Source organism: Lutra lutra, chromosome 2 (genome assembly GCF_902655055.1).
Source record: "Lutra lutra chromosome 2, mLutLut1.2, whole genome shotgun sequence".
In the NCBI taxonomy this organism is placed as follows: Eukaryota; Metazoa; Chordata; class Mammalia; order Carnivora; family Mustelidae; genus Lutra; species Lutra lutra.
Window position 1 is genome coordinate 28,576,682 of NC_062279.1, and position 25,581 is coordinate 28,602,262.

The following is a 25,581-nucleotide window of genomic DNA, read 5'->3' on the forward strand; positions in this document are numbered from 1 at the left end:
ATCTGTCCTTAACAGTGACCTTGAGGTCATCTTTGTACCTCTTCAAGTCTCCCACGGCCTCATATCTAGAATAAAGACGCATTCTTTCATAAGATATTCACTGAATGCCCATTCATATGCAATATGAATGAAAAAGAGCCTCCTTCAACGTTGCTCACAATTTAGTGAGGAGATAGAGGTAAACAATAATTAAAAGTTTTTAATTTAAATCAGAGGTTTTGCACACCTTGGTGAGGAACCAGACGGATGTTGGAGCCCTGGGCTAACCTCGGATTAGATGTGCACCTGTGGGATACATGGGCGCATGGGGGACACACTGAGAAGAGCAGTGACAGCTTCCAGGCCTGGCACTGCCACTACCCTCTCCTGGATGGCACAGCTGGGGACCCACACCTCCTCCTCACTCTTCCTCGTGAAGGTGAAGTCATCCCAACCCCTTGCCTTCTTAGCCTCTCACATTTCTCAGTCCCACATGGTTCTTCCTGCGTGACGGGCTCCTCTCTTCGCCCCCATACATGACAACATGGTGAGTAACAGAGACCAGACCCGGACCGCGGGCCCCGATCAGCAACTTTAAAATAATCATTCATACTCTAGGGGAAGTCCACATTTCAAAACTCTCCTCCTGGTATCGCCCAGATGAGGTCATTCCCTGACCAGTGTTTTGTCCAGCAAGCATTCCAAAGTCCTGTTCAAACACCCATTTGAATTAGTACTAAAAGCCAGAGATAGGAGATTCTCATAGCAAACCACTTTTTTTTCCTTTTAAAGATAAAATGAGGGGCGCCTGGGTGGCTCAGTGGGTTAAGCCTCTGCCTTCGGCTCAGGTTATGGTTTCAGGGTCCTGGGATCAAGCCCCGCGTCGGGCTCTCTGCTCAGTGGGGAGCCTGCTTCCTCCCCTCTCTCTCTGCCTGCCTCTCTGCCTACTTGTGATCTGTCTGTCAAATAAATAAATAAAATCTTTAAAAAAAAAAAAAGATAAAATGACACCCACACAGAACAAGGGCCACTGTATCTATTGCATGCCAAAGTACAAGGTGAAGCTGTACTTATTTTTATATTGTAGAACCCAGCCACGTTTTATAAAATCTAGAGCATTTTTGGAGTAAACTCTTGGGTCTTCAGATTCCTAGTGTGTGGGGTGTGACTAACTCAGACCTTATGGTTTTTCTTCAGCCCCCTCCCCCCCATCTTTGGCCCTTTCTATCACTTACTGTGTCTTTGAATGTGGAAGGAAAAAAAAAACATTTAGAAATTTCACTTTTCTATTTTTTTCTACTTATTTTGCACAATATTTTGTCAACGGTCAACTTTGTAAATGTGAACTCAGTTTAATGGAACTGAATATAACAGGCTAGTGTCGGTTGTGGTAATCCTGGACAAGTTGGGAATTTGTGATCCAGGCAGATTTACATCAACTCTTTTCTCCAGGGTTACCACAAATTGACAAGACTGAATTTATGATATACTTTATACCCAGCGCTTCTTGAATTACTACTGCAGAACCCAAATCCACGGACATCCCCACCCTCACCGCACAGAGCAGATTCCTTGTCCTCCATGAAGGCTGTGTGATACCCCCACTCCCCAGGCCTCTCCTGTGCACCCAGCCCCAGGGCCTTGTGCCAACACCAGCTAACGAGGTAGGAAGGCCCAGATGGAAAGGTGCACTGTTATTCTCCCACGTTCAGGAAACCCATCTCTTTCTTGGAAAACTGAATATTCTGTACTTGGCAGAACAAAACCCAAGCTTACTGGCTCTTCACTCCACGTGAGGCAGGCAGTAGTAGGTTTTCATGACCATGCAGGTGAGGAAGAAAGAAGAAATTACCATCTCTAAGAGAGACTGAGCCCCAGAGCAGGCAGTCAGACAAGAGTGATCCCCGTCCAAGCACTGTGCTAGAATCAGGAGTACCTTACCTTCCATTCTGTCTCACAATCAGAAGAAAACACTTGTAAATCACATTCTTTTGCCATTTTATTTCACAACAAATAATCCTGGAAATGTTCAGTTGTTATCGCCTGTTATTAGCATTGTTACTGAATGTCTAAAGCCTGCCTCTACACAACATTTTCCTCTCAGCAGCTCTGAGTGCATTGTCTCTTTTTGCCCGTATGACAAGGACATGAAGGAGATACCACTCTCCACGTTTTTGCAGACAAGTGCCCCAAGGCTCACTATTTGACTTGGACCCAGGCTGCAAAACTTACACTACAAACTGGGCTCTTTCCCACCTCTAGAAAGCTTCTTCATGCTGGGTTTCTTCATCAAAGACTGGTGTGCCCATCACTGACCTGTGTTTTCTCTAAAATCCAGTCCACATACTCCGCAACTTTGGTGTAGACACCTGGCTGTTCTCTGCGGCCACAGCCTTCACCCCAACTGGTGATGCCCACCAAATGCCAGATTCCGTTGTGTTTACAAACTAAGGGACCACCGGAATCTCCCTGTGTCACAGTGGGTGGAAAAATAAAATAATAGAAAGTTTGAGAGATGTGCCTTTCAAATTCTTTAGTCACACTGCACACAACACATACAGGTCCTTATAGTTCTTCAGGTGTCTTATGTTCCTCAGTAGCTATTGGACATGATGAAAATAATTTAATTCAGTAATGCATGGTTGTATTTTTTGTTTAGTCCAACAAGGAAATGTTGACATCATAATTTCAATGTCAAATATATCTAATGCTCTAACATTTTAGTATTATTATATGTACAATGGTGCTCCCTTAAACATAGTATGCTTCTGCACAGATTGTGAGATACATATATAATATAAATTATATACATGTATATTCAGTTCATCAAAGGTTACTTATGAAATTGTCAGATTATTTGGCTCTGAATTTTTAAAGAAAAATATAATGAAATATACTATGGAGAATATATTTTGCGGTTGACTTTTCTCAAGCAGACCACTGTGTGTTTTTTCATAATTGAATATATTACCTTACAGGCATCTTTCCCTCCTTCTTTATAGCCAGCACAGATCATCTGTTTGGTTACTTCATAATCTCTGTATTTTTTCTGGCATTCTTCATTTGGTACCAAAGGAATATTTGCCTTTTGCAGAGTATTTTGGATTTCCCCTAGGAAGTAGTCAATATGAAACTTCAGAAGGAGGAAATACAATGAGTATGAAAATACTAAAGTCTTAAAACAAGTCAGAATAATGAACCTTTCATTAAGGTCATTTTTTTAGATAAAAATAGTAAGGGTGGGGATGCCTGGGTGGCTCAGTGGGTTAAGCCTCTGCCTTCAGCTCAGGTCATGTTCTCAGGGTCCTGAGATCAAGCCCTGCATCAGGTTCTCCGCTGACAGAGAGCCTGCTTCTCACTCTCCCTCTCCCTCTCTGCCTGCCGCTCTGCCTACTTGTGCTCTTTATCTCTCTGTTGAATAAATAATAAAAATCTTAAAAAAAATAGTTAAGGGTGAAAAAGTAGAGTTAATCACACCAACAGAGAGAGAGAGAGAGAGTAAAAGAGAAAGAAACTGAGAAGCAGAGAGAGGGAGAGAGAGAGCGCATGCCATGTATTGGCCCGTGCTGTCCAATGTTAGGACCAGCCCAGCACCTCAGGCTGACCAAAGACTTTGCTTCCAGATTCTCTGCTATCCTCTTAGCTCAAAAGAAGTCTCTCAGAAATTCCCTCTTATCACCTCCAACCCAAAACCTGGAAGTCCTTACCTTTAAGTTTTTGTTTTATATATTCAACATGATCATTTAAAAATACATGATTTGGGGGGGAAAACACCCACCGAACCTCTGGCAACAGAGGAGCATTTTGTTCTTTGAGTAAATGCAAGTATTTTTCAAGAAGAACAATTTATTTACAAATAATTGAATTTCTACCGGTGTCTGGGTTCCCCTTGAACATATGTTGGGAGCTTTCCTTGTTTAGTTAAGGTTACTCTTAAAATTTCTTCCTGTCTTAAGGTCCTAGTCAAAAACTTGAAAATTTTGAATTCCTTGAATAAAGGACTACATTAGGAAAGAAGGAAAGAGCTTGACAAGCCTAAATATGTAAAGAATGATGCCAATACTATCCCTTATAGTCTCTATCAGGAACAAAATTTTGGAAAGGGAGAATAGTCTGTTTCCTGGGAAATTCAAGGGCAATTGAGATATATCAACTACCTGTGGTCAGGGGTTCTTAAACTGGGGTCCACAGAAAGAATTCACTTGCTCTATAAACTTGGATACGAAAAAGCATCTTTATTTTCACCATCTCCAACTGAAGCCTAACGCTACCTTCAGTTATGAATGCAGGCAATAAAAATGGCAGAATCAGCAGTGACTTTGATGACTTTGCCATCAGCCGAGGGCGCAGATATTTTTGCATCACAGTCATGATATTTTCACATGACAGATGTGGCCAATTAACAGAAAATATCAGTTAATTTCAAAATTGTGGTAGTTACTTGAAACACTTGCTATTTAACATATTAGTAAAGAAACTCATTTATTACCATGTCACATCTCTTAAAAGTATTTTGATAACTCTATTTGCAACTTCACTGGGTATTTTCTTTAAGTGTTTAAAAGCGCCATTACAGAAGGGGCTCATCCGTTCATCGGACTGCAGGAAGGATGCATGAAACAATAAAAGATTTAGAACCTTCCAGAAAGAAAGATGGTGTGCCTGCCCATATTCCTGGTGCTTGGTAGCAAGGCAGAGAAACAGCACTGATAGATGGGAACATTATGAATAGTGAGGACAGGACAGTCTTGAGTGATCTTGTTAGCCCCATATGGGACCAGTCCTTTATATGAAGTCAAACAAGTGCTCTTTATTATTAAGTAAGATGCTTGAAAGGTTACCTTATAAAGTTTTCCAGACCCAAACAAAAATACATCTCGGAAATCACTGAGTAAATATTTGGGAATGGATAGACTGGAAAGGTCATGAGTTTGGAGAAAATTTCACACAGAGGCCAGTTAAACTGATTTAAATCCCTCCATGTACTTTTACATAAAAAACTTGTTTTAGGAACAACATTTAAAATGCCATACTGTACCTTTTTCTTTTGTGAAGCCCCATCCAGTTACCCAACAATTAGTATAAATTGTATTTGTATCAGCTTTGGAAGGTAGGCATATTGGTTTTTGGAATTCTGAAAGTTAATTTTGAGATTAGAGTTTGGTTAAATAAAGTTACAGATATTGACCCACACATTTTCTTTTTCCCATATTCTCTTTCTATAGAGTAGCACCAAGAAAAATCACGCTTTCGCTCTCTGCTCAGTTGCTAAGGCCAATGATTCAAGAAAATTTCTCTTTACCAGACTCATTTTCACATGACATTTTGGGTGTCAAATTTTCTGGATTAAATCTTAAAACTCGGAACACACATTTCTGTCAAAAGCCTTTAGAAGTTTGTGTGTTTTACCCTGTGTGTGATACTTGTAAAAGTAATAACAAAGTGTCTCCATTGTCAGAGGCACTATTTTAAGTGCTATTTAAGTACTTAAATTATTAACTGACAATTTTTATAACAAACAGGTGACTGTCATGCTCATTTTACAGATGAGGAAATCTGAGGAGCAAAGAGGTAAAAACAACTTGCCTGAGGTCGTGGAAATGATACCTGACACAGCGGGCATTCGCCAACTGTAGTACCTTGTACCAGAGGCCTTGTCTCCTACCACCATACTACCTGCTTCCTAGAGTTCCTACCACATCGGTGTCTCTACTCGAGTTAGACCTGGGAATTAGTATCTGGCCTACTTGCCTTCATGCATTCTTAATATGCCCAAAGCAATGGTAATCCTACTATTCTTGTCAAAGGGAGCCATTCTTCCCAAGTGGCCAAGACATTCACCATGTGCATTATTTCAATAATGTATATGCCGTTCTATTCCTACCTGAAGAAACCATTTACTATTTCTTACCCCGTAAACAGAAGAGATTTATCCAAGTCACAGGTGTTGTCCCCCTTGGCAACTCCTTACCTTGCCCCCAACTCCACCAAGCAGAAAATAAAGACAATCTCTCCAGATTCTGCCCTCTTGTTCAAGTTGATGTGAAAATTAAAACCACTGAACTCGGCTGTATAGCTTGAATTATACATACCCGTATAATTCAAAGGAGTCTCGAGTTTTATTAAGGCAATATCATGACCACCGCCATCTGAGATTTTGTAATTTGGGTGAATAATAAGCTCTTTTATTTCTGAGAAAGGTGTTTCTTTTGTTATCTCTGACAGTTTTAAAATGCCACTATAAATGCGCCAAACATTCGACAAGGGAAGCCTAGGAGGGAAAAATAAAGACCTATGTGAAACCAGAAAGACCAGCCTTTGATACTGGTCCATTTTCCTTTCAACTTTACATTTTGAAAATAGTACTTTTCTGGGAAGAAAATACTACGCACGGCATATTTTTACTTACCTAATTTTGCTTCCTTGCAGTTTGTCATCACCACCAGCTATAGTACTGATTCTCTGAAGATTTAGTTAAAAACACTGAAATGTACATTTATGTAGCTATTTAATGTTACTAACCCCTCTTGTGTTCTCTCTTTCTCTTTCACTCTCTCTCAATGGTCTACATGTTCCCTGTGTACTTGAGAAGAATATATAATCTGGTACAGTTGGATGGAGTGTTCTATAGATGTATATCAGATCTAGTTGGTTTATAGTTATATCTTTTTGTTGATCTTCTATCTTGTTGTTTAATCCCATATTGAAAGTAGGATATTGAAATGTCCAACTATTATTGTTGAATTATCTTTTTCTCTTTTCAATTCTGTCAGTTTTTGTTTCATGTATTTTGGAGCTTTCTTTTCAGTATATGTGTGTTCATAATTATTTTATCTTCTTGATAAATTTGAATTTTATCATTATAAAATGACATTTTTATTTGTAATAACAACTTTTGTGTTAAAGTATAATTTGTCTGATATTAGCATAACTGTTCCAGTTCATTTTTCACTGATGTTTGTGTGGCATGTCTTTCTATCTATTTACTTTCAATTTAGTTTTGTCTTCGAATCTTAAGTGTGTCTCCTGGATGTAGCATGTAGCTGGGTCCTGCTTTTTTAAATAAATTCTGATAATCTCTTAAAAAATAATAATAATAAAATAAAATAAAATCTTAAAAATAAATGAATAAATAAATAAATAAGGAACCTCCATGTTGTTTTCCAGAATGCCTGCACCAGCTTGCATTCCCACCAACAGTGTAGGAGAGTGTGAAAACTTATATTAATTCTTTTTTACTTAATTATTTTTTAAAAGATTTTATTTATTTATCTGAGAGAAGAGAGAGAATGTTCAAGCAGCGGGAGGGGCAGAGGGACAAGCCAACTCCCCGCTGAGTGCGGAGCCCAATGCCCAGCTCAATCCCAGGACCCTGAGATCATGACCTGAACCAAAGTCAGACGCTTAACCATTGAGCCACCCAAGTGCTTCTAATTTTTAAAAATATGAATACATACAAAGTAAATCTAAAATTATGTCTATAGCAAAGTCTTATCTGTGGTAAAGATTTGAATATTTTTATCATCACTGAGAGATGCAAAATACATTTGCATAAAATTCTAGAGAAAATCATGCAGCTAGGGGCAAGGTGGTTTTCTTTCAATTAAATCAGTGTTTCCATGTATATTATCTCTTATAAACTCAATAACACTGAGCCTTCAAGAATGAAAATTCTTAATATAAATTGGAGCAGCCACTATAGAAAACAATATGGAGGTTCCTCAAAAATTTTAAAATAGAACTACCTAAGATCCAGCAATTCCATTTCTGGGTATATATTCAAAAAGAATGAAAATACTTCGTTGAGGGATATCTGTACCCCTGTGTTCATGGCAGCATTCGTTATAATAGCCAGGACACAGAAACAACCTAAGTGTTCATCAGTGGATGAGTGAATAAAGAAAATGTGGTATAATATGTACAGTACCTACATACACACACACATGATACATATATATATGTATTATATACACACATATGTGTATTTAAGCCTCTATGTGTGTGTGTGGTGGAATACTATTCAGCCATAAAAAAGAAGCAAATCCTGCAGTTTGCAGCAACATGGATGAGACTTGAGGGTATTATGCTAAATGAAATAATTAGACCGAGCAAGACAAATGTTACATGTTTTCACCTGTATGAGGAACCTAAAAAAACTGAACTCAGACGCAGAGAACAGACTGGTGGTTGTCAGGGGAGTGTTGTGGCAGGAATGAGTGAAGGGTACAAACTTCCAGGTATAACATGAATAAGTTTTGGAGACCTCATAGGCAGCATGGCAACCACAGTTAACCATACCTGAAATATCTGAACGTGGCTAAGAGTGTGAATCTTGAAAGTTCTCACCACATTCACAAAATGTGATTCATGTGTGGTGATGGGCCTGTGGATGTCTTAACTAACCTTACTACAGTAATCATTTTGCAGTGTATGCCTATATGACAGCATTACATCATACACCTTAAATTTACACTTGCTAAAGCTGGAGAAAAAGGATGAAAAGTCTTGGTCCCAAATTATGGTACATTCAGTAAAAAGAGGACCCGCTATTCTCCTTCCCAGAGTCTTTCCTTCCAAGTCAATAGCTTTCCCCTTGTGGAGCAGGGCCACTGACTGGAGCTCCCATGCTGCAATGCAGAAACCAGGAAGGAGCCTTATCTGCCGCTGTGTCCCCGACTCTGATATACTTCAGTGGCCGGATGCCCAACCCTGACACATGGCAACCACAGCCCTACCCTTTTATTTAGTCAGGGGAAGAGGGAGAATTTTATGGGGCGGGGGGGGGGGGACAACTTTCTGAGAGAAACTGAGTTTCTTTTATTTTTAGGGCTATTAGTATTTCTTGCTATTCCTATGCTTTGTCCATTTTAACATTTCTTATTTAATCATAGCTTTTTTTTTGTAATTTTTATGTTCCAGGTATAGGCCTTTAAGTGTGTCACTTAACCCTTCTAATAACCTTATGAATTAGATATCATTACTATTCATATTTCACAGATAGGGAAATAAAGCTTAGAGAGATTTACAAATCGCCCAAGGTCACTCATACCTCTAATAAGTGACAGAGCTGGGACTCAAGTCCTGTTTTAACTACAAAGTTGAAGTGTTTTAGAAATATTATATCAGATTTTATCCACTGAAATATATAGGGTAATAAATTTGTTTTTTTGTTTTCCCTATTACTATTCTTTAGCACATTTGTGAATAGAAGAGCTGAAAGTAAAATCTCTATCGGCCTGGAAATTAAGTCTTTGAAGAATATACTTGGGGAGTGGCAGATGGAGGTGGCAGCAGGTGGGCATTTTTTCCTTATTCTTTAAAGCAGGAGTGACATCCTCTCCTGGGAGTGTCAATCCTGTGAACAGACCACACTGTGTTCTGCTGGGTCAGTTCATTCGGTGCTCAGACCCTATGAGTTGTTCAACAATTTGAATACCAGCCTTGCTTTAAAATGTCTTTGATTAATACACTGATGTGATGATCAAGACACCAATCACAGATTCTTCCAAACAAATTTTCAAGTTAAGGGTACCTGGATAAAATGCATCCAAAACTTACTCATCGAAGCAATGGGCGGCAGTTAGCACCCACTGGTGTCCAATGATTGACCCTCCACACAGGTGGCTCTGATCTCTCAGCTTCACTTGCAGGCTGACTTGCCAGGGCCACTCTCCCCAAGAAGAGTTGGTTCCTCCAACAATGCGTGTGTTTGTTTTTGTTGTGCAAACTAAAAAGAGAGTCTTGACCTTAACGGTTGGAATTCAAGGTGAGTCAGAGTTCACCTCAGCCAAGGAAAACAGAATACATAATTCCATTATCGAAGACCAAGCAAGCTATTGAGACAACACAGACATCCCTTTACAGTTCCATGAAAAAGTGAGACTTACTTACCAGAACTATCCCCACTTTTACACAACCTCAAAGAATAACCAGAGGTCGCTCGTGTCCCGTACGTAATCCTAGTTGGCGAACCATCCAAAGATAATCGTAAGGAACAGTTGCACCTAGATAAAATGATCGGTATAAAGATTAAACCTTCACAGAGGGGGATAATTCATGAAATTGTCTTGCTGACTGTCTTTGAAAAATAAATTTTCACTAACTTCTTTCCTCTACAGTCTTCTGGGCGTAAAGAATAAGTAAAAAACTGACAGCGAATCATCTTTGTACAAGTCTCTTGGCAAACATTCACTCCTTCAACAAAGGTCACGTTCAGTTCTTCCCCTTCAAAATCAACTCCTGAGTAAATTTTGGGATGACAGGGCTCTGTGTGAATTAGAGATGTAAAAAGTTATAAAATGAAAATAGCAATAAACCCACACTTATCCAGGTTTTTGGTACTGAAGACTGTTTTCATCGCTATTACTTGTTAGAAGATCATAAAGTGTATCACATTTTATGTACTATTATTATCGAATCACATTACCAGGCAAGGTTTTGCAGGTTAAAAGGCTATATCCAGATATGGTGTTTTCTTGAGGAGTAGGGGATCTTGGTGTCCCGCTTCTGGAAGTCTTAAGAACACAAACATTTCTATTAAAAAAAAAAAAAAGCAAAAGAGAGAGTAACAAAACTGCATTAAAAGCAAACACAAAAGCGCATCGTATTTTGGAAAGCACCTCTGCAAATTTCCTTTCTCTGAGAAACTCTTTTCAAAGTAAAGCACACCACAGGACCATAATAAATCACAGAGATTAAATGTAAACCAAGCCACATCTCCCTCTGAAGAAAACTGATAGGCACAGATAACCTGGAAAGGGGAGAATGGTAAAGTTCCACCTTCTCATTGAGAAGAAAAAGAAAAAAGAAAAGGAAAAAAGAGCCAAGACCAAATTCTGGGGGTTACTGTATAACTATGCATCCCTCTCTTAGCTCTGTCTTTGTGTAGAAGGAACAGGGCAAGTTATCAGAAGGTAAAGAGGTCAATCAGGATAATTAGGGCTCTAGTTTCTGAAACACAGGAATCAGAGATGACATTAATGGCTATGCTGCCAGTGAGTGGTTTTTACTTCAATTTAATAAGACAAAGTATTAAGATCAGTTAGAAAGGTATCTGATCCTTTCATCCATGAATCCAACGTTATGTTTCAGGAAGAGAATGTAGGTGGGAAAGTCAGCTCAGCTCTTAACTCATCTACACCCGGCAGGAAAGTACCTCCTTCACCCGTGGCTTCAAGTGCTCAGAGGGAAATGAATAGAACTATAAAATTACAGTGATGACAGGACAGGAGCAAATGTTACACAGTCTCACTCACCTTTGTGGTTCCAGATGCCACGCCTTTGTGTAGAATGTAAAGAAGAGGCAGCTGGGATGGTAGGTGCAAATAGTTTGACACACAAAAGCATCAGGGGTGACAGCTCTGCCAACATCCACATCTGAAAATGCAAGGTGCTGGAAAATGTCCATGCGGCAACCTGTGAACTCACAGACAGAAGACAGCCCTCAGCAGGTGACGCGACGCTCAAGTGACTTGTCCTTTGTCATCACGGCTAAGGAGATTATGACTGTTATTTATAGTACCAGATATCCTAAGTAAAAAAAGTGTCAGTTAAAATATCCTCAGACTTGTGGGGTGCCTTGGGTGGCTCAGTCGTTAAGCATCTGCCTTCAGCTTGGGTCACGATCCCAGGGTCCTAGGATTGAGCCCTATATCAGGCTGTCCGCTCAGCGGGAAGCCTGCTTCTCCCTCCCACTCCCCCTGCTTGTGTTCCCTCTCTCACTGTGTCTCTCTCTGTCAAATAATATCTTAAAAATAAGTAAATAAATAAATAAAATATCCTCAGACTTGTTTGCCATTTGGAAGAAGGAAAATTGGTCTAAATCTGATAAGAGATATATTCCTATATCAGAGAAATGAAACACCTCGACCTAGGCTCTCAGCTCCATCCCAACCCATGTAAAATATTTAGGTTACTTAGCATATGCTCAGCTTTTCTTTCTATTACCCTGACCCTGAATTCCAGATTTTAGGAAAGGTTTTGTGTTACATTTTCCTGAATATTATGAAAAAGATTTTGATAAAAACAGATTAACAAAAACATCAGGTAGCTAAGAAAAATGTCATGTGCCCATTGAAATTAGAACAGGAGAAAGCCCACTTTCATTTTCCATATATAATCTTATTTATTGATTGATTGATTGATTTTTAAGATTTTATTCATTAGAAAGAGACAGTGAGAGAGGGAACACAAACAGGGGCAGTGGGAGAGGGAGAAGCAGGCTCCCCACTGAGCAGGGAGCCTGATGCAGGGCTCAATCCCAGGACCCCAGGATCATGACCTGAGCTGAGGGCAGATGCTTAATGACTGAGCCATCCAGGCACCCCTAATCTTATTTTTTTTAAGATTTTATTTATTGATGAAAGAGAGAGAGAAAGGGACAAGCAGACTCCATGCTAAGCACCAAGCCTGACATGGGGCTCGATCTCAGGACCCTGAGATCATGACCTGAGTTGAGACCAAGAGTCGAATGCTTGGGGCACCTGGGTGGCTCAGTGGTTAAGCCGCTGCCTTCGGCTCAGGTCATGATCTCAGGGTCCTGGGATCGAGCCCCGCATCGGGCTCTCTGCTCTGCGGGGAGCCTGCTTCCTCCCCTCTCTCTGCCTGCCTCTCTGCCTGCTTGTGATCTCTCTCTCTGCCAAAATAAATAAATAAAATCTTAAAAAAAAAAAAAGAGTCGAATGCTTAACTGACTAAGCCACCTCTACCTCTAATCTTATGTCTTAATTACACTTTTATTTGTGTTCTTATTATTTACTCACTTTACTCAATTTGATTACCCAAATTTTATTTAAATTATGGAATAATGATAGCAATTATAGGAAGGACAAAAGAGTACTAATTTAAATGAACATAGTTGTATCAAGATAATGTACCTCGGTGACATAATATCGACATAGGGGCAGTCTAGGAAATTAGGCCTCAGCTAGTTAAATCTTTCCAAAACAACAACAACAGCAACAACAACACACACAGACTCCAGAAGCTGGAAGAGAATTTATGGATCACCATGCCAACCTACAAGTATATCCCCTGAAGGATGTCCCCAACAAGTTGTTTATCTTTTACTAAGATATTCACAGTGATGAGGTGCTCACTACCTCATGGCAAGGCCCAATTCTTTTCTGGACCATTCTAGGTGTTAGGTATGTTTTTCCTATTTTCTTCAGGAGAATCTACCTTAATCTGTCTAATGGAACCACACAGATTAATCTAATCCTTTCTCTAATGAACGCCTCTATAAACAAAAATTAAGACAGTCATCCTTATCTTTTTCAGCTTAAATGCCTTTAACTGGTCCCTCTAGCGATTTTGTGTTTTCCATTACTTCTAGATATGTTACTCTCCTGGCTACCTCCTTTCGAAATGCTCAAGGTTGACCGTTGCTACATACCACATATGCAACATGAGCTGTATACAATGTTTTGGTCACTCCCCGGCCCATCCAGATGACAAAAACACAGGAGCTATCTTGTTAAGAACCATTCTCTTTTTTAAAGCTAGTTTTTTGGTTTCATGTGTTTTGTTTTGTTTTATCAAAAGCACTACAGGATGTGAGTGGAAATGGCAGAGGAAGGAGCTCTGAAAATCCTCACCTCCATAGAAGAAATGGGAGCATGGACAAAATTGTCAAAATCTATGTTTTCAGAGCTCTAGAAATTAATCAAAATTAATCAAATTATAACAGTCCAGGGAGTACTTATTCAAGAAAAATGACTGAATCTCTATAAGAACAGTGAGTTTTGTGGGGTTTTCATTTGCCTTGTTCCCATTCTCCTCTTCCCAGTACCATGGAAGCCTTGAAAACAGCCCCACCATCATGCTGGAAACCAGCCAGTAGTTCAGCACCCCTAGAGGGGCCAGAGTGGGTTTGGGGCTACTCCAAGGCCCCATTCCCATCCCCAGTTAAAACCATTATTTGACCTGTCTGGAAATTCTCAGGAAAATTCCACTCACAAGGATTGAGTTTATCTGACATGACTCAGAGCTTCCTTCGGTACTAACAGCTTTTTCCTTGCAAGTGTTCGTCAAAAACAAACAAACAAAAAGTGCCAATTATGTAGCACTGCAGCTTCCTAGGGCAACAGGAATTGCTGGAGCCAACAATAAACTGACAAAAGTCTTAAAAGGAAAGTGAAGGACAAGAGGATGGTGATGAAAGTCTTTATTTACCACATTCCTGGGAATCTAGAAGACCATATGTAAGTACAGGGCTATGTGCATGACCAGGGCTGTGCACATGTCCATGAAAGAGCTGAGAAAGTCCTAAGCTCTCAGGCTGTCCGACATTGCGCCTGGGGTCAGCAAAAAGCAAAGGCCAAGGCAAAGTTGCGAAATGCCTGTCTGCACATTGAAGCCATGCCCAGCACTCCCAAAAAACCCGTTAAAGGCCGGGAAACTTACTGATTCCAGGGAAGTAAGGACCAGAGGAGAATGCAAACAAATCGGAAAAGAGATACCCTGTTGCTAACTTTCCAAACACCCTGCCCTGGGAGTGGGGGTGCTCTAACTTCCAGATCTCCCTGGGAGTGGGGGTGGGGGTGGGTCTTCCCCAGAATCTGCTGCAGAATTCCGCAGGAGTTGACACTGGATACTGCGTAGCATTGAGTATTGGTGATTCAGTTTCAGTAACATCTTATCGAGGACATGCTGGTAATTAAGTGAGGTGTAAGGTTATGACAATTTTCTGGATAACTGAATTGAAATTACCTAAATGTCTGAAACTATAGCACTTTCTTGATCATTATGTTGAGTCATTTCACTATGCAATGGACACCACCAAGAAACGATCTTACGGTTTTCTCCGCCATGTCATTGCTCTAGTTCCCTAGAGCTGCTGTAACAAATTATCACCAATGCAGTGCCTGCAAATAATATAAATTTAGTATCCCACCATTCTGAAGGTCAGAAGTCTGAAATGTGTCTCACCGGGCTACAATCAAGATATCGGCAGGGCTTTGTTCCTTTGGGAAACTATTCGGGAGGACCTACTTCCTTGCTTTTCCCAGCTTCTAGGCTACCTGTGTTCCTTGGCTTGTGGCTCCTTTCTTTATCTTGAAAGCCAGCAGGGTAACCTCTTTAAAACTCTCTCTCTCTCTCTCACTATGACCTTTCTGTCTTCCTCTTTCTCTTACAATGACTCTTGGATGACATCGGGCCCATTCACAGAATCTGGAATAATCTCCCATCTCAAAATCCTTAGCTTGATTACATCTACAAAGCCCCATTTTTTTTTAAGATTTTATTTATTTATTTAACAGACAGATCACAAGTAGGCAGAGAGGCAGGCAGAGAGAGAGGAGGAAGCAGGCTCCCCGCTGAGCAGAGAGCCCGATGCGGGGCTCGATCCCAGGATACTGGGATCATGACCTGAGCTGAAGGCAGAGGCTTTAACCCACTGAGCCACCCAGGCGACCCTACAAAGCCCCATTTGCCATGTAATGTAACATAGACACATGTTCCAGGAATTAGGATACAGATGTCTTTGGGGGACTCCAATTCTGCCTACTACAATCACATAGGAAATAGTAGCCATAGAATTACCAGTTTCTGAGAGTGCACAGGGCTTCAGAGAGAATCCAGATGCCACATGAGTCAGCACCTTTATACTGGTGGGCGTTCCTCCTGGACCATGCTTCAAAAGGCAGCTGTTTCTAAATGTGAAGAAAGGAAGTTACTTCTCTTCCTAAATTGCAAAGACATGTGTAGCAATCCTTTTTTGCATTGAAATAATCCTTGGTCAGTGGGAAATAAAACAATCAGAATAATGAGTTTGACACTGATTGGCCCAGGGTTTGTATTTTTAATCAAAGAGACATTTTTCTGCTCTGCACTAGGAAGGTTAGGGTTAGAATGGGATGGGAGACATTTTTCAACCAAACCCTCACTCTCCAACCAATGGGAATTACTCTCCTTAGCAAAATGACACCAAAACTGAGTAAATAAAAAAGCAAAATGGTTAGGTCTGAAGGCCCTGTCTGGTCTTCCATTGTGGGGGAAAAAGTTACAAAGAGTACAATTAAATCTTAAAAGCACCACCAGAAAGAACAAACACTATGCATGTTACTTACCGGTACTCTACACTATAAAATCTCTCAGTGGCATAGGTGAAAAATTGGCAGTGAATGCTATTGGTGCACTTTTTTTGGCATTCTTCAACACTTTTTACCTTAGAGACATTAAAATTAACTCCTCTCATATCAATTCCTTTATGAATGTCTCGGTAACAAGCTGTACAAATAAAATGCACAGAGAAAATTTAGTAAGTTTCCTTCCAGAAGTACATGATCACTGAGTCAGGGTAGTTTCAAAGGATTCCATCCTGTTTTTCACAACTGCCCTTTTAACTACAAGATTTAGATTTTTTGTTACATCATGACATTATCAAACTCTTCTTGAAATAAACACATTCCAGAATGTTTCAGAGCACTAGCCCTGAGAAGCAGGGGAAAAGGGTTTGTTTCCAAAACTGTATGGTATATGCAACTGTATAAGTAATATTTCACCCTGATATTATCAATGAGCAATGGAAGAGACAAACAAGGCAATGATAGTGAGGGCCCTGATGATTGTGCTAGGGCTCTAGCACAATCGAAACAAACTCATGTGTCCTCGACAAACTAGTAGGAAAACAATATATTGAGGTGAGCAGGGCAGTGGATAATTCACAGCTGATTCATGCACATAGGACTTTGTAGATTCTAGAAATGAAGTCTCTTTCCAATTCCGCTGCACACGAGAAAAGAAACCAGCTGAACTGGGATAGGACACTTACAAAGTAAAAATATTTCTTTATGATCAGTGCAAAGCTATAAACCTACCTATAAATGTTTTAAACCAAAACTGGTCCCAAGTTTAGGGACTTTATGTCCTTGGGAGTAATTACTCACTTTAATTTGAGATACTCGGGGAGAGTTAGGAGGGAATATTAAATCAAGTTCTGGAGGACAAAGTTTGGGAAAAAAGTAACAATAACTAGGAGTATTGAGGGAAGCAAAATACTGTTCTTTAACTTTTACTATGATAGCATAATTAAAAATAATGCTTAAATGAATGATTTGCCCTAAACTGTATTAAGACACAAATTTGACCTTATAACATAGGACATGTACTCATCCTCAGGTAAACTACATATTGACTAAGTCACATATCCCTGCGTCCCTAACTAAGGACAGGTTCCCATACAAACAACAGACACAAAGCACACATATGTATTGAGGGAGTGGTGGTAACGGGGGAAGGGAGGATAGAAAACTTTAAAACATCTGAAATTTGAAACTACACAATTAATTGTAAATAGTAAAGGTAAAATAGCAATGATGGACAGTTGCAAAATGGTTCTTTCAAGTTTCTGCCAGCTCGTCAGTTGAGAATCTTTTTAGTACTTTTCGCTTTCAGATAGATCAGTTATGTCAGAGAAATTGTTCATCTCCCTTAAATTAGGATAGGATTAGAAACAGTTTCCCAGGACATTAGTAGCAATAAGTGTCAGAATTTAAATTTCCCGGCCTCTTAGTCCTCATATTTTCTTCTAAGAAGTATGATTCTCATTAGCAAGATTTACAGAACCCAGACCTTCAGTTTGGGGGCTTAATGAGGTTTCTTAACTTCTGCATTATTGACATTTGGGACCAGAAAATCTTTATTGGGAGGGGGGGGCCTGTCCCTGGGCCTTGTGGAATGATTAGCAGCATCTCTGACCTCTATCCACCAGATGTCAGTCGCAACCCCCTAAGCCGTGACAACCAAAAATGTCTTCAGTCGTTCCCAAATGTGCCCTTGATGAAGGACAAAATCACACCTGGTTAAGGTGTGCAAATTATCTCAAGTAAAACAGGGAGAGAGACCACCCTCGGTGTTCTCTTTAAGATTCTTAAAGTCAGGAATGGGGGAAGGGGGCAGCTACCATTTGAACGTGTATTCACTTTCGGCAAATCATACCCTGTAGTGCTAACCTCATAAGTAATAGGGCCCTTGAGCATGGAACTGATAACGGGAGAGGGAGGATACAACCAGTTAATAGCGCCCCCCCACCCCATTATCTTTCTGAGTGCTCCCTTCAAAAGTCCAAGGCAGTACAGAGTTTGGGCAGAAGGCATTTTAAGGTAAACCCATTATTCACTCAGAGTTAGTTAGAAATCAACAGCTTACCACTTATTTGATGACCACATTGCTTTAAGGAATGTCCGGAAATTGCATTTGTCCGTGACACTCTTGGCAGGGTTCCTGTAGCACTGTCTTTCAAGAAGCAACCAAATCTGTTTTTTAAAAGTACTTTCAGTTAAAAGTAGAATAATAAACACACACTGAGGAGATGTCTGACATTTTTTGGAAACTAATAAATATGTCCAGGAATAAGGAAAATAATAGAGCCTCCCTGACACTTGCTGGAAAGAACACTCTTAGAGGAAAGTCCATAAAATCTAACAGTCTTTGTAATACCTAACTTCAGCATTCTTTTTCTTTTTTAAAAAAAACACTTTTAAGTACAGAAAGTTGATCATATTAAAGAGGTAATGATTTTTCCTGTGTTCCTACAATTTGGGGAATTATGTTCTCACCTGGTCATTGTTTTTATTTAAGAAATTAAATCAGTCATGAGAGTTGGATCTATCTATAGTGTTCAGCTTTCTTATTAACTCCTTCTGGTTCCCACTAATGGTAGACTTCATTCTATCTCTGCTGTTAATCCTAACGGTGTTCTTTCATAAAGATTCTAGAACCTAACTCAACAAAGTTGATGCCTCTCACCCACAGTCTGGGTTTTCTGTACAAGTTTAACATGTAGAATCAGGGGGTGATGATCTAATTCCTAGTTTTCAAATTCAAATGGAACTAAGATAAAAGAATAGACTTATGGATATGGAAATAGGAACAATGAAGAAATGCTCATTCTGGATATTGATCAAAGTGAAAGAAAATTATGATGAAACCATGGCCACACTCAGTCAACTTTATGACCTAATAAGATCTTTAATGACTATTTTTTCAGGGCTCTTACTTTTCCAAAATGCCAGTTAATAATATATTTGCATGTGCACACTCATGCACATAGACACACACACACACACACTCTACATCACAGATGCCCCCTACAGGCCCATTCCAAACAGATCTTTCCTGAGGTCACAAGCTCTGGATCTTACTCAGTAATATTCTCAATAAAATATTTGCCTTCCATTATATTTTCTTAGGCCTGTGCTATCCACAAATATAATCCTGACTTACACAGTATGTTTCCTTGCTCAGGAGAAATATTCACCTATTTCTAGACCCTTTCTAGAGACAATCACTTAACCCAATGATTTTCAAGCTTTCTCCCTGAGGCCCTGGATAAACCCTAACTAGTGTCTATGACTCTAGGTCAATGCAGCAACTGTTTGATATGCACATTGCCAGGCCCAAGACACTTGGGTTCAGTGGGCTGAACCATTTGGGTCTGAGGCTATGGCCTAAGAATCTGCTAATATAAGAACCACTCCAGATGATTCCAGTGAAACTGGCCCTTGGATCCCATTTGAGAAACATAACCCTACAATATCTACACCTTTTTGCACACAACTGGTTCTATTTTGAAAAATGACTGGCTTCTCCAGTAATGACATATCAGTGTTTACCTTTTGTCTGTGTCATTAGTGGAACCTTCAGGAAGAAAGCTGAAGAGCAAACACCTAGGATGAAACGTGCACATCATCCGACAGTGTTGAGCGTTTGGGGTGTACAAGGCCGTGAGGTCCCCACCTCTGAAGAAGGTGTTTGTATATAGTTGAGTCAGGCATCCTAAGGTACAATCATTTAAAAAAAGGCATTAATTTGCAATGAATGCAAATAATTATTTTGATAGAAATATGTCTGTGTTCTGAGCCTTCTTACTTCCTCCACTAAATACCGAAAGAGCTTTACAACAGGACTTTAATTACAGAGGAAGCATGAAACATATTAAGGTGACTATTTGAACAAGATATAATGTTATTTAAAGTCAGTCTATGGGTACTTCTACATAAAAAACTTGGTTGATTTGTATGAAATCAGAGAATAATTTGCATATAAATTATCCATAAGAAAATACAATTCTAGCTTGGTTTCTCCCTATGGCCTAATGTGCTATGAGAATGTTGTTACTTAAAAAAAAAAAAAAAACAGGCAGGGTCCCTGGGTAGCTTAGTTGGTTAAGCATCCAACTCTTGATCTCAGCTCAGGGTCACAAGTTCAAGTCCCCCACTGGGCTCCCTGTTAGATGTGAAGCCTACTAAAAAAATAAAATAATAAAATAAAATAAAATATAACGGGCTTCTAGTTATGGAATAAATAAGTCATGGGCATAAAAGGCACAGCATAGGGAATATAGTCAATGATACTATCAATAGTGTTGTATGATGACAGATAGTAGCTACACTTGTGGTGAGAATAGCAGAATGTACAGAGAGGCTGAATCACTATGTTGTATACCTGCAACTACTTTAACATTATGTGTCAACTATAGTCACAAAAAAAAATTTAAAAAAAAAAAACAATGTAGAATCTATTTCTCAAAATCTTTCCATAATAAATATCTCTGTAAGGGGAGTTAGAGACAGACTCATTATAAGCCTCTGATTATTGTGTTTTGTTGTGTTGTGTTTTTACAGAAAGAAGTTGAGTAACTGAGCCTTAGGGCAGTACAGATTTGTGCAAGACCCATGTGGCTAATGAATGTCCTAGGAGAGAAACCTAGCTCTTTTCACTCCCAGTCCTGTTCCCTTTTCTAGCATGCAATGTTGAATGTTGTTCCTCATCTCAGTTTAATTTAAACAAACCAAGAGTTATTGGGTACTTACTGGGATCAGTACATTTATTTGCTCGGTTTCTATAAGCAAACGCAAATGTGTGCATATGCTAAATTGAAAGTCCATTCTGGACTATTTGCTGTTTAGAATTGTTCAGAGTTCTAAAGTACCCTGCATCCCACATATTATTAGAATATTAAGTGCTACCTTTACTGTTCTACTGTTCCATATATTAAAAGTAAACTTTAATACATGAATTTGAGTTTACCTTGAAAGACCCACTTTAAAGTCAGCTTAATAAGCTTTTCCAACTCAAGCAGCACATATTTCTGTCAACTGTCTGTTAACCACAGGATATCTCAATGGCAACTCTGTCCATCCCCTAGAACATCTATTTTTGTATTGCCCTTCAGGGAATGGACAGCTTAGACACATGTGTTTCATTAAGCACTGAAGATTAAAATTTCCTTTGCACTATCCTACCCCTCTGGGGTGTCTAACCCTGAGCTTTGCTAGGATGACCTAACCCAAGAAGATTGCTTTTCTCCCTCTTAGAGGTGTGGCTAAGATGACTAACCCTTGGGTAAGTTTCATATTTTGAAAAAAGCAGAGATTCCCTAGAAGTTGCCAGGTGTATATGCCTGGATTTCATATACACACAAAACACTGAGTAGCTGGTCCAGTGACAACACTAACTGCAAAGTGACCTGTGTTTTAAACAGTTGGTGAATTTGGCTGATTCCTAGTTACCAAGCAGCCACCTTTCCCCCATCCCCACAAACATGAGTACAAACAATACCCTGTGCTAGCCTGGGAGTTCCCATTCTGCAGCTAAGCCTTGTGAATAGCCATGAAACTTGATGGGTGGAAAGGGGCAACCAGAAACACACCAACTTTGGAGCAAGCTGGAAGGAAAGCTCTAATAGGTGTTCTGCTTATCCTCATAAGCTGGTAATAAGGATGACAATGGTGATGACGATATCAATGATAGGCTTGTTGATATTGTATTTCAGAGTGTTTTAAAGCACTGTTATAAAAGTTATCCACAACATAAAATAATATCACGCTGCCTCCTGCATCCATGGACTTTGGGCAGGTTATTTGGTCTTGTTTAAAAAAAAAAAATCTACATGATCAATAATAAGAAGAAAACCACTACATTTTTTTTAATTGGGCAAAGGACAGGAAAAGGTAATTTACAAAAGAAACACAAGCAAATAGTAAGTATACAAAAATGGAAACTATCATAAATTCAGGCAAGTCAAAACAGTTGATGCCATTTTACTCACCAGATTAGCAACAATTTTTAATTGTCTAAGTTACCAGTGTAGATTGGCTGCAAATGATTTAAATAAATAAATAAATAAATAAAACCTAGTTCAACGTGACTTAGTATAAATGAAATGTATTGGTTCGGAAGCCAGAGTCCATGGCAGATTGGGCTTCAGGAATCACTGGACAGAGTACTTGACTGATCCCATCAAGATTGAATTTGTCTTCATCCCTTTACTCTGTTCACGGTGTTGCTGTTGCTCTCAAGTTCCACATAGAGGCAAGATGCCAGAAGCTCAGGGCTTTGCACTCTCCAATAGTTCAAGTCAATTGGAAATAATAATAAGAAGGAGAGTCTTATTTCCAGAAGTGTAAGCAAAGGTCTTATTGCAACCCTTTGGCTCTGATTTGGTCACTGTAGCCAGCAGGATGTGTGCCCCTGTTTACTAATTCAGGTCAGCTTAGGTCACAGCCACATAGACCCAAACTTGGAGGCAGCAGTTTCCCAGAAACAGAAGGATACAGTTTCTAGAAAGGTGAATATATGTCAAGCCATATAGAAAACTACTAGAGTTGGCCCAAGTGGAATAATGATCACTCTTAGCAGCTGGTGGAGAGAGTTAATTGGAGAATCACCTTTCTGAAAGATAATTTCATGATGTACATCACAGAACCTTCCAAACTATTCACACCTTTCTATCTAACATTTTTATTTCCAAAATTTTATTCTACAGAAATAACTGAATATGTGTATAAGAATGTGCACACGGGGGCACCTGGGTGGCTCAGTGGGTTAAGCCTCTGCCTTCGGCTCAGGGCGTGATCTCGGGGTCCTGGGATCGAGCCCCGCATTGGGCTCTCTGCACAGCAGGGAGCCTGCTTCCCCCTCTCTCTCTGCCTGCCTCTCTGCCTACTTGTGATCTCTCTCTGTCAAATAAATAAATAAAAATCTTAAAAAAAAAAAAAGAATGTGCATACAAAAATACCATCATGAGGGAAGATTACTAAGTTCCAAAAAATATGACATATATAAAAAGATAGCTATAAATGGGTAACATAGATTATAAACAAAGTATCTATAATTAATAACATCTTTGTTAGATGTGTAAATAGACATATAGAAAAATATCTGAAAGACTAAAAAAATATTTTAACAGTAGTCATTTCTGTATTATAGGACTACAGATAATAGGCAATTTCTCATTTTCTGATTACCTGCACCTCTAATTTTCCTAGCATGATCATAATTTTTTTTTTTTTGCCTAAAAGATAAAACTGAAATGGCCATGGTCCATAGCATCCCTGGTTTCTACCCCTCAGCATTCAATGGATTTAATGATCATGGCTTAAAAAAACAATTAGACATGGAGGGGTGTTGGTTTAGGAGGGGAAAAAGAGCTTCCTTCTAAAAAAAAATTATATCTCTTTATAAATGTAACCTTTACATAAGAGGTGTTTATCTTCGCCATACATCTGAGAGGTAGGTAAATAATCACTGCAGTGTCCATCTTAAGTCAACACAGACTCAAAATCTATCCATAACGATGGCACAGAGAAAATGCCATTCTATAACGATTAATAAAGAACTGTGTCCAAAATCATCTTTATTCCCTGAAAATTTAACAGAATGGCTAGAGAGAGAAATACTTTCAAAACTTGGTGTTCAAACCAGAATTAGTCAAAGGGATGATTTACTAATTTAAATTTAAACCAAATACTTTTGTTTCTGAAGCAGTTCCCCTGTGGCCAAAAGAGTAAAAATATGCACCCCGTACCTATTACAACACTTGGGTTTTGGATCCAGATAGTACAAAATGCCTACACAGTAAATATTAAGATAAAGTTGATTTTTAAAATATATTGATACTAAAAATAGAGGGCTGAGTGTTTAAGATCTGCTTTGTAGAGAGTCGTTTGCCAACAGCAGTTTCTGCTAACACAGGCACAAAGACATTCTCACTTCCAGGCTCCCACTCCCATACATCAAGGGCAATACCTCTGAAAAGTGGCAGTTGCCTCTGGATATTAAAAGGATATGTGTCCTGACTTCTTGGGTCTGCCTCCTTCCCAAAGCTGTCTGTTCAATAGTTTTCTCCAGGTCTGGCATGTCTGGTTAACTATTCCTCTCCCACACACAATTTGAGATTTTAGAGATAATTCACTCACCACAGGAAACGGTAGCAAAGAAGCAAGTGAGATAAGCTGCTTGAGTGGGTGAAATCATCCTAAAAGAGAAAGCAACACATGCATGACCCTGCTGGTGACAGATCATATTTAACATGAACCTTCATTTAAGGTAATAGAGATCTTCTTATAAATGTCCGCATTGCAAGTCTAAGCACATAATTACCAGTACAGGGTGCAAGCGCTCTCTGTATATTTTATGACAGGTACTTGGCACAGGATTCAAACTGAGATCTCTAGACTACTACTGCGTTCATAGCTCACTTGTCACCGATATTGATAATTATGGAAAGGGAATTGGTAGAGGGAAATTAAACAGTTGTGAAACCTCTTGATTTGAGCAAAAAGAAAATGATTGTAAATAATGGCCAGCATATCGGTCCAGAATCCCTAAGAAAATCTCTCAAAATACTAAAGGTCATTGAAAAATTTTTAAGCAGTCGATATCCTCTTTGATGTTAAAATATCTTACACTAAAAGATTTCATATGTAAGAATGTCAGTTTCTCCTATATTCTTAAATACACCAGAAATTAGAATACATACTGATAGCTTCTTCTCAAAGTAGAATTATGCTTAATTTAAAAAAAAAAAAAAACTATTGGGAAGCAATCAGAATAAAAGAAATTCTCTACCTGAGAGCACAATTCTTCTATGGCTCTGAAGGTGAGGGTGTCTCTCGCCACTTAAAAATGGACGGTCCTCAAGCTTTCCTAACGGGGCACTGCAGGCCGTTATTTGCTTGGCTCTGATATTGACTTTGATTTTCTGCCAACAGTTTCAACTTTTTGTCCTGTCAACATATTCTGTGAACGTCCCATTCCTGTGTTCAGCTATTTAATATATTAACTATTTCGTGTTAGGGCCCCACAATGCATGCCTGGATTTCTATTTTTATTTTTTTATTCCTTTTTTAACTGATTTTATTTATTTACTTATTTATTTATTTATTTATTTGAGAGAGAGAAAGAGTGAGAGAGCATGAGAGGGGAGAAGGTAAGAGGGAGAAGCATATTCCCTATGGAGCTGGGAGCCCAATGTGGGGCTCTATCTGGGGACTCCAGGATCATGACCTGAGCCAAAGGTAGTTGCTTAACTAACTGAGCCACCCAGGTACCTTAGATTTCTATTTTTTTAAATGTTCATAACTTTTCCCATTATTTGGAGTCATGCAGCTTAAATCTTATTTAACTTTTCCCATTGCAATTATCTGGATGACAACTGAATAAGGGATGGATATGGGTAGCTCTTCTGGCAGGATCTTTTGATGAATGATATCTATGTTTTTTCATATCCTCATCAAAGAAGCATGTAACACCAAAGTTTTGAGTATGGAAGGGAACTGGAGGATGATTAGGTCCTTCTCACACCCAGTTTAGGAA

General features: G+C 39.2%; 1 protein-coding gene across 1 annotated transcript; it reads right to left on the minus strand.

The window, feature by feature from the left end:
• Positions 1-1,966: 1,966 nt before the first annotated feature.
• On the minus strand, positions 1,967-24,940 carry KLKB1 (kallikrein B1). The gene is made up of 15 exons (XM_047719771.1): positions 24,835-24,940; positions 24,183-24,241; positions 19,596-19,758; positions 18,130-18,236; positions 16,050-16,209; positions 15,523-15,632; positions 11,235-11,394; positions 10,406-10,512; positions 10,083-10,245; positions 9,871-9,983; positions 9,538-9,706; positions 6,072-6,250; positions 5,018-5,113; positions 2,951-3,090; positions 1,967-2,448 (listed from the first exon to the last, which is right to left on the minus strand). Exons 2-15 carry the CDS (start codon positions 24,238-24,240, stop codon positions 2,269-2,271), a joined length of 1,905 nt encoding a protein of 634 aa, XP_047575727.1. The 5' UTR covers position 24,241; positions 24,835-24,940; the 3' UTR covers positions 1,967-2,268.
• Between the last annotated feature and the right edge of the window lie 641 nt (positions 24,941-25,581).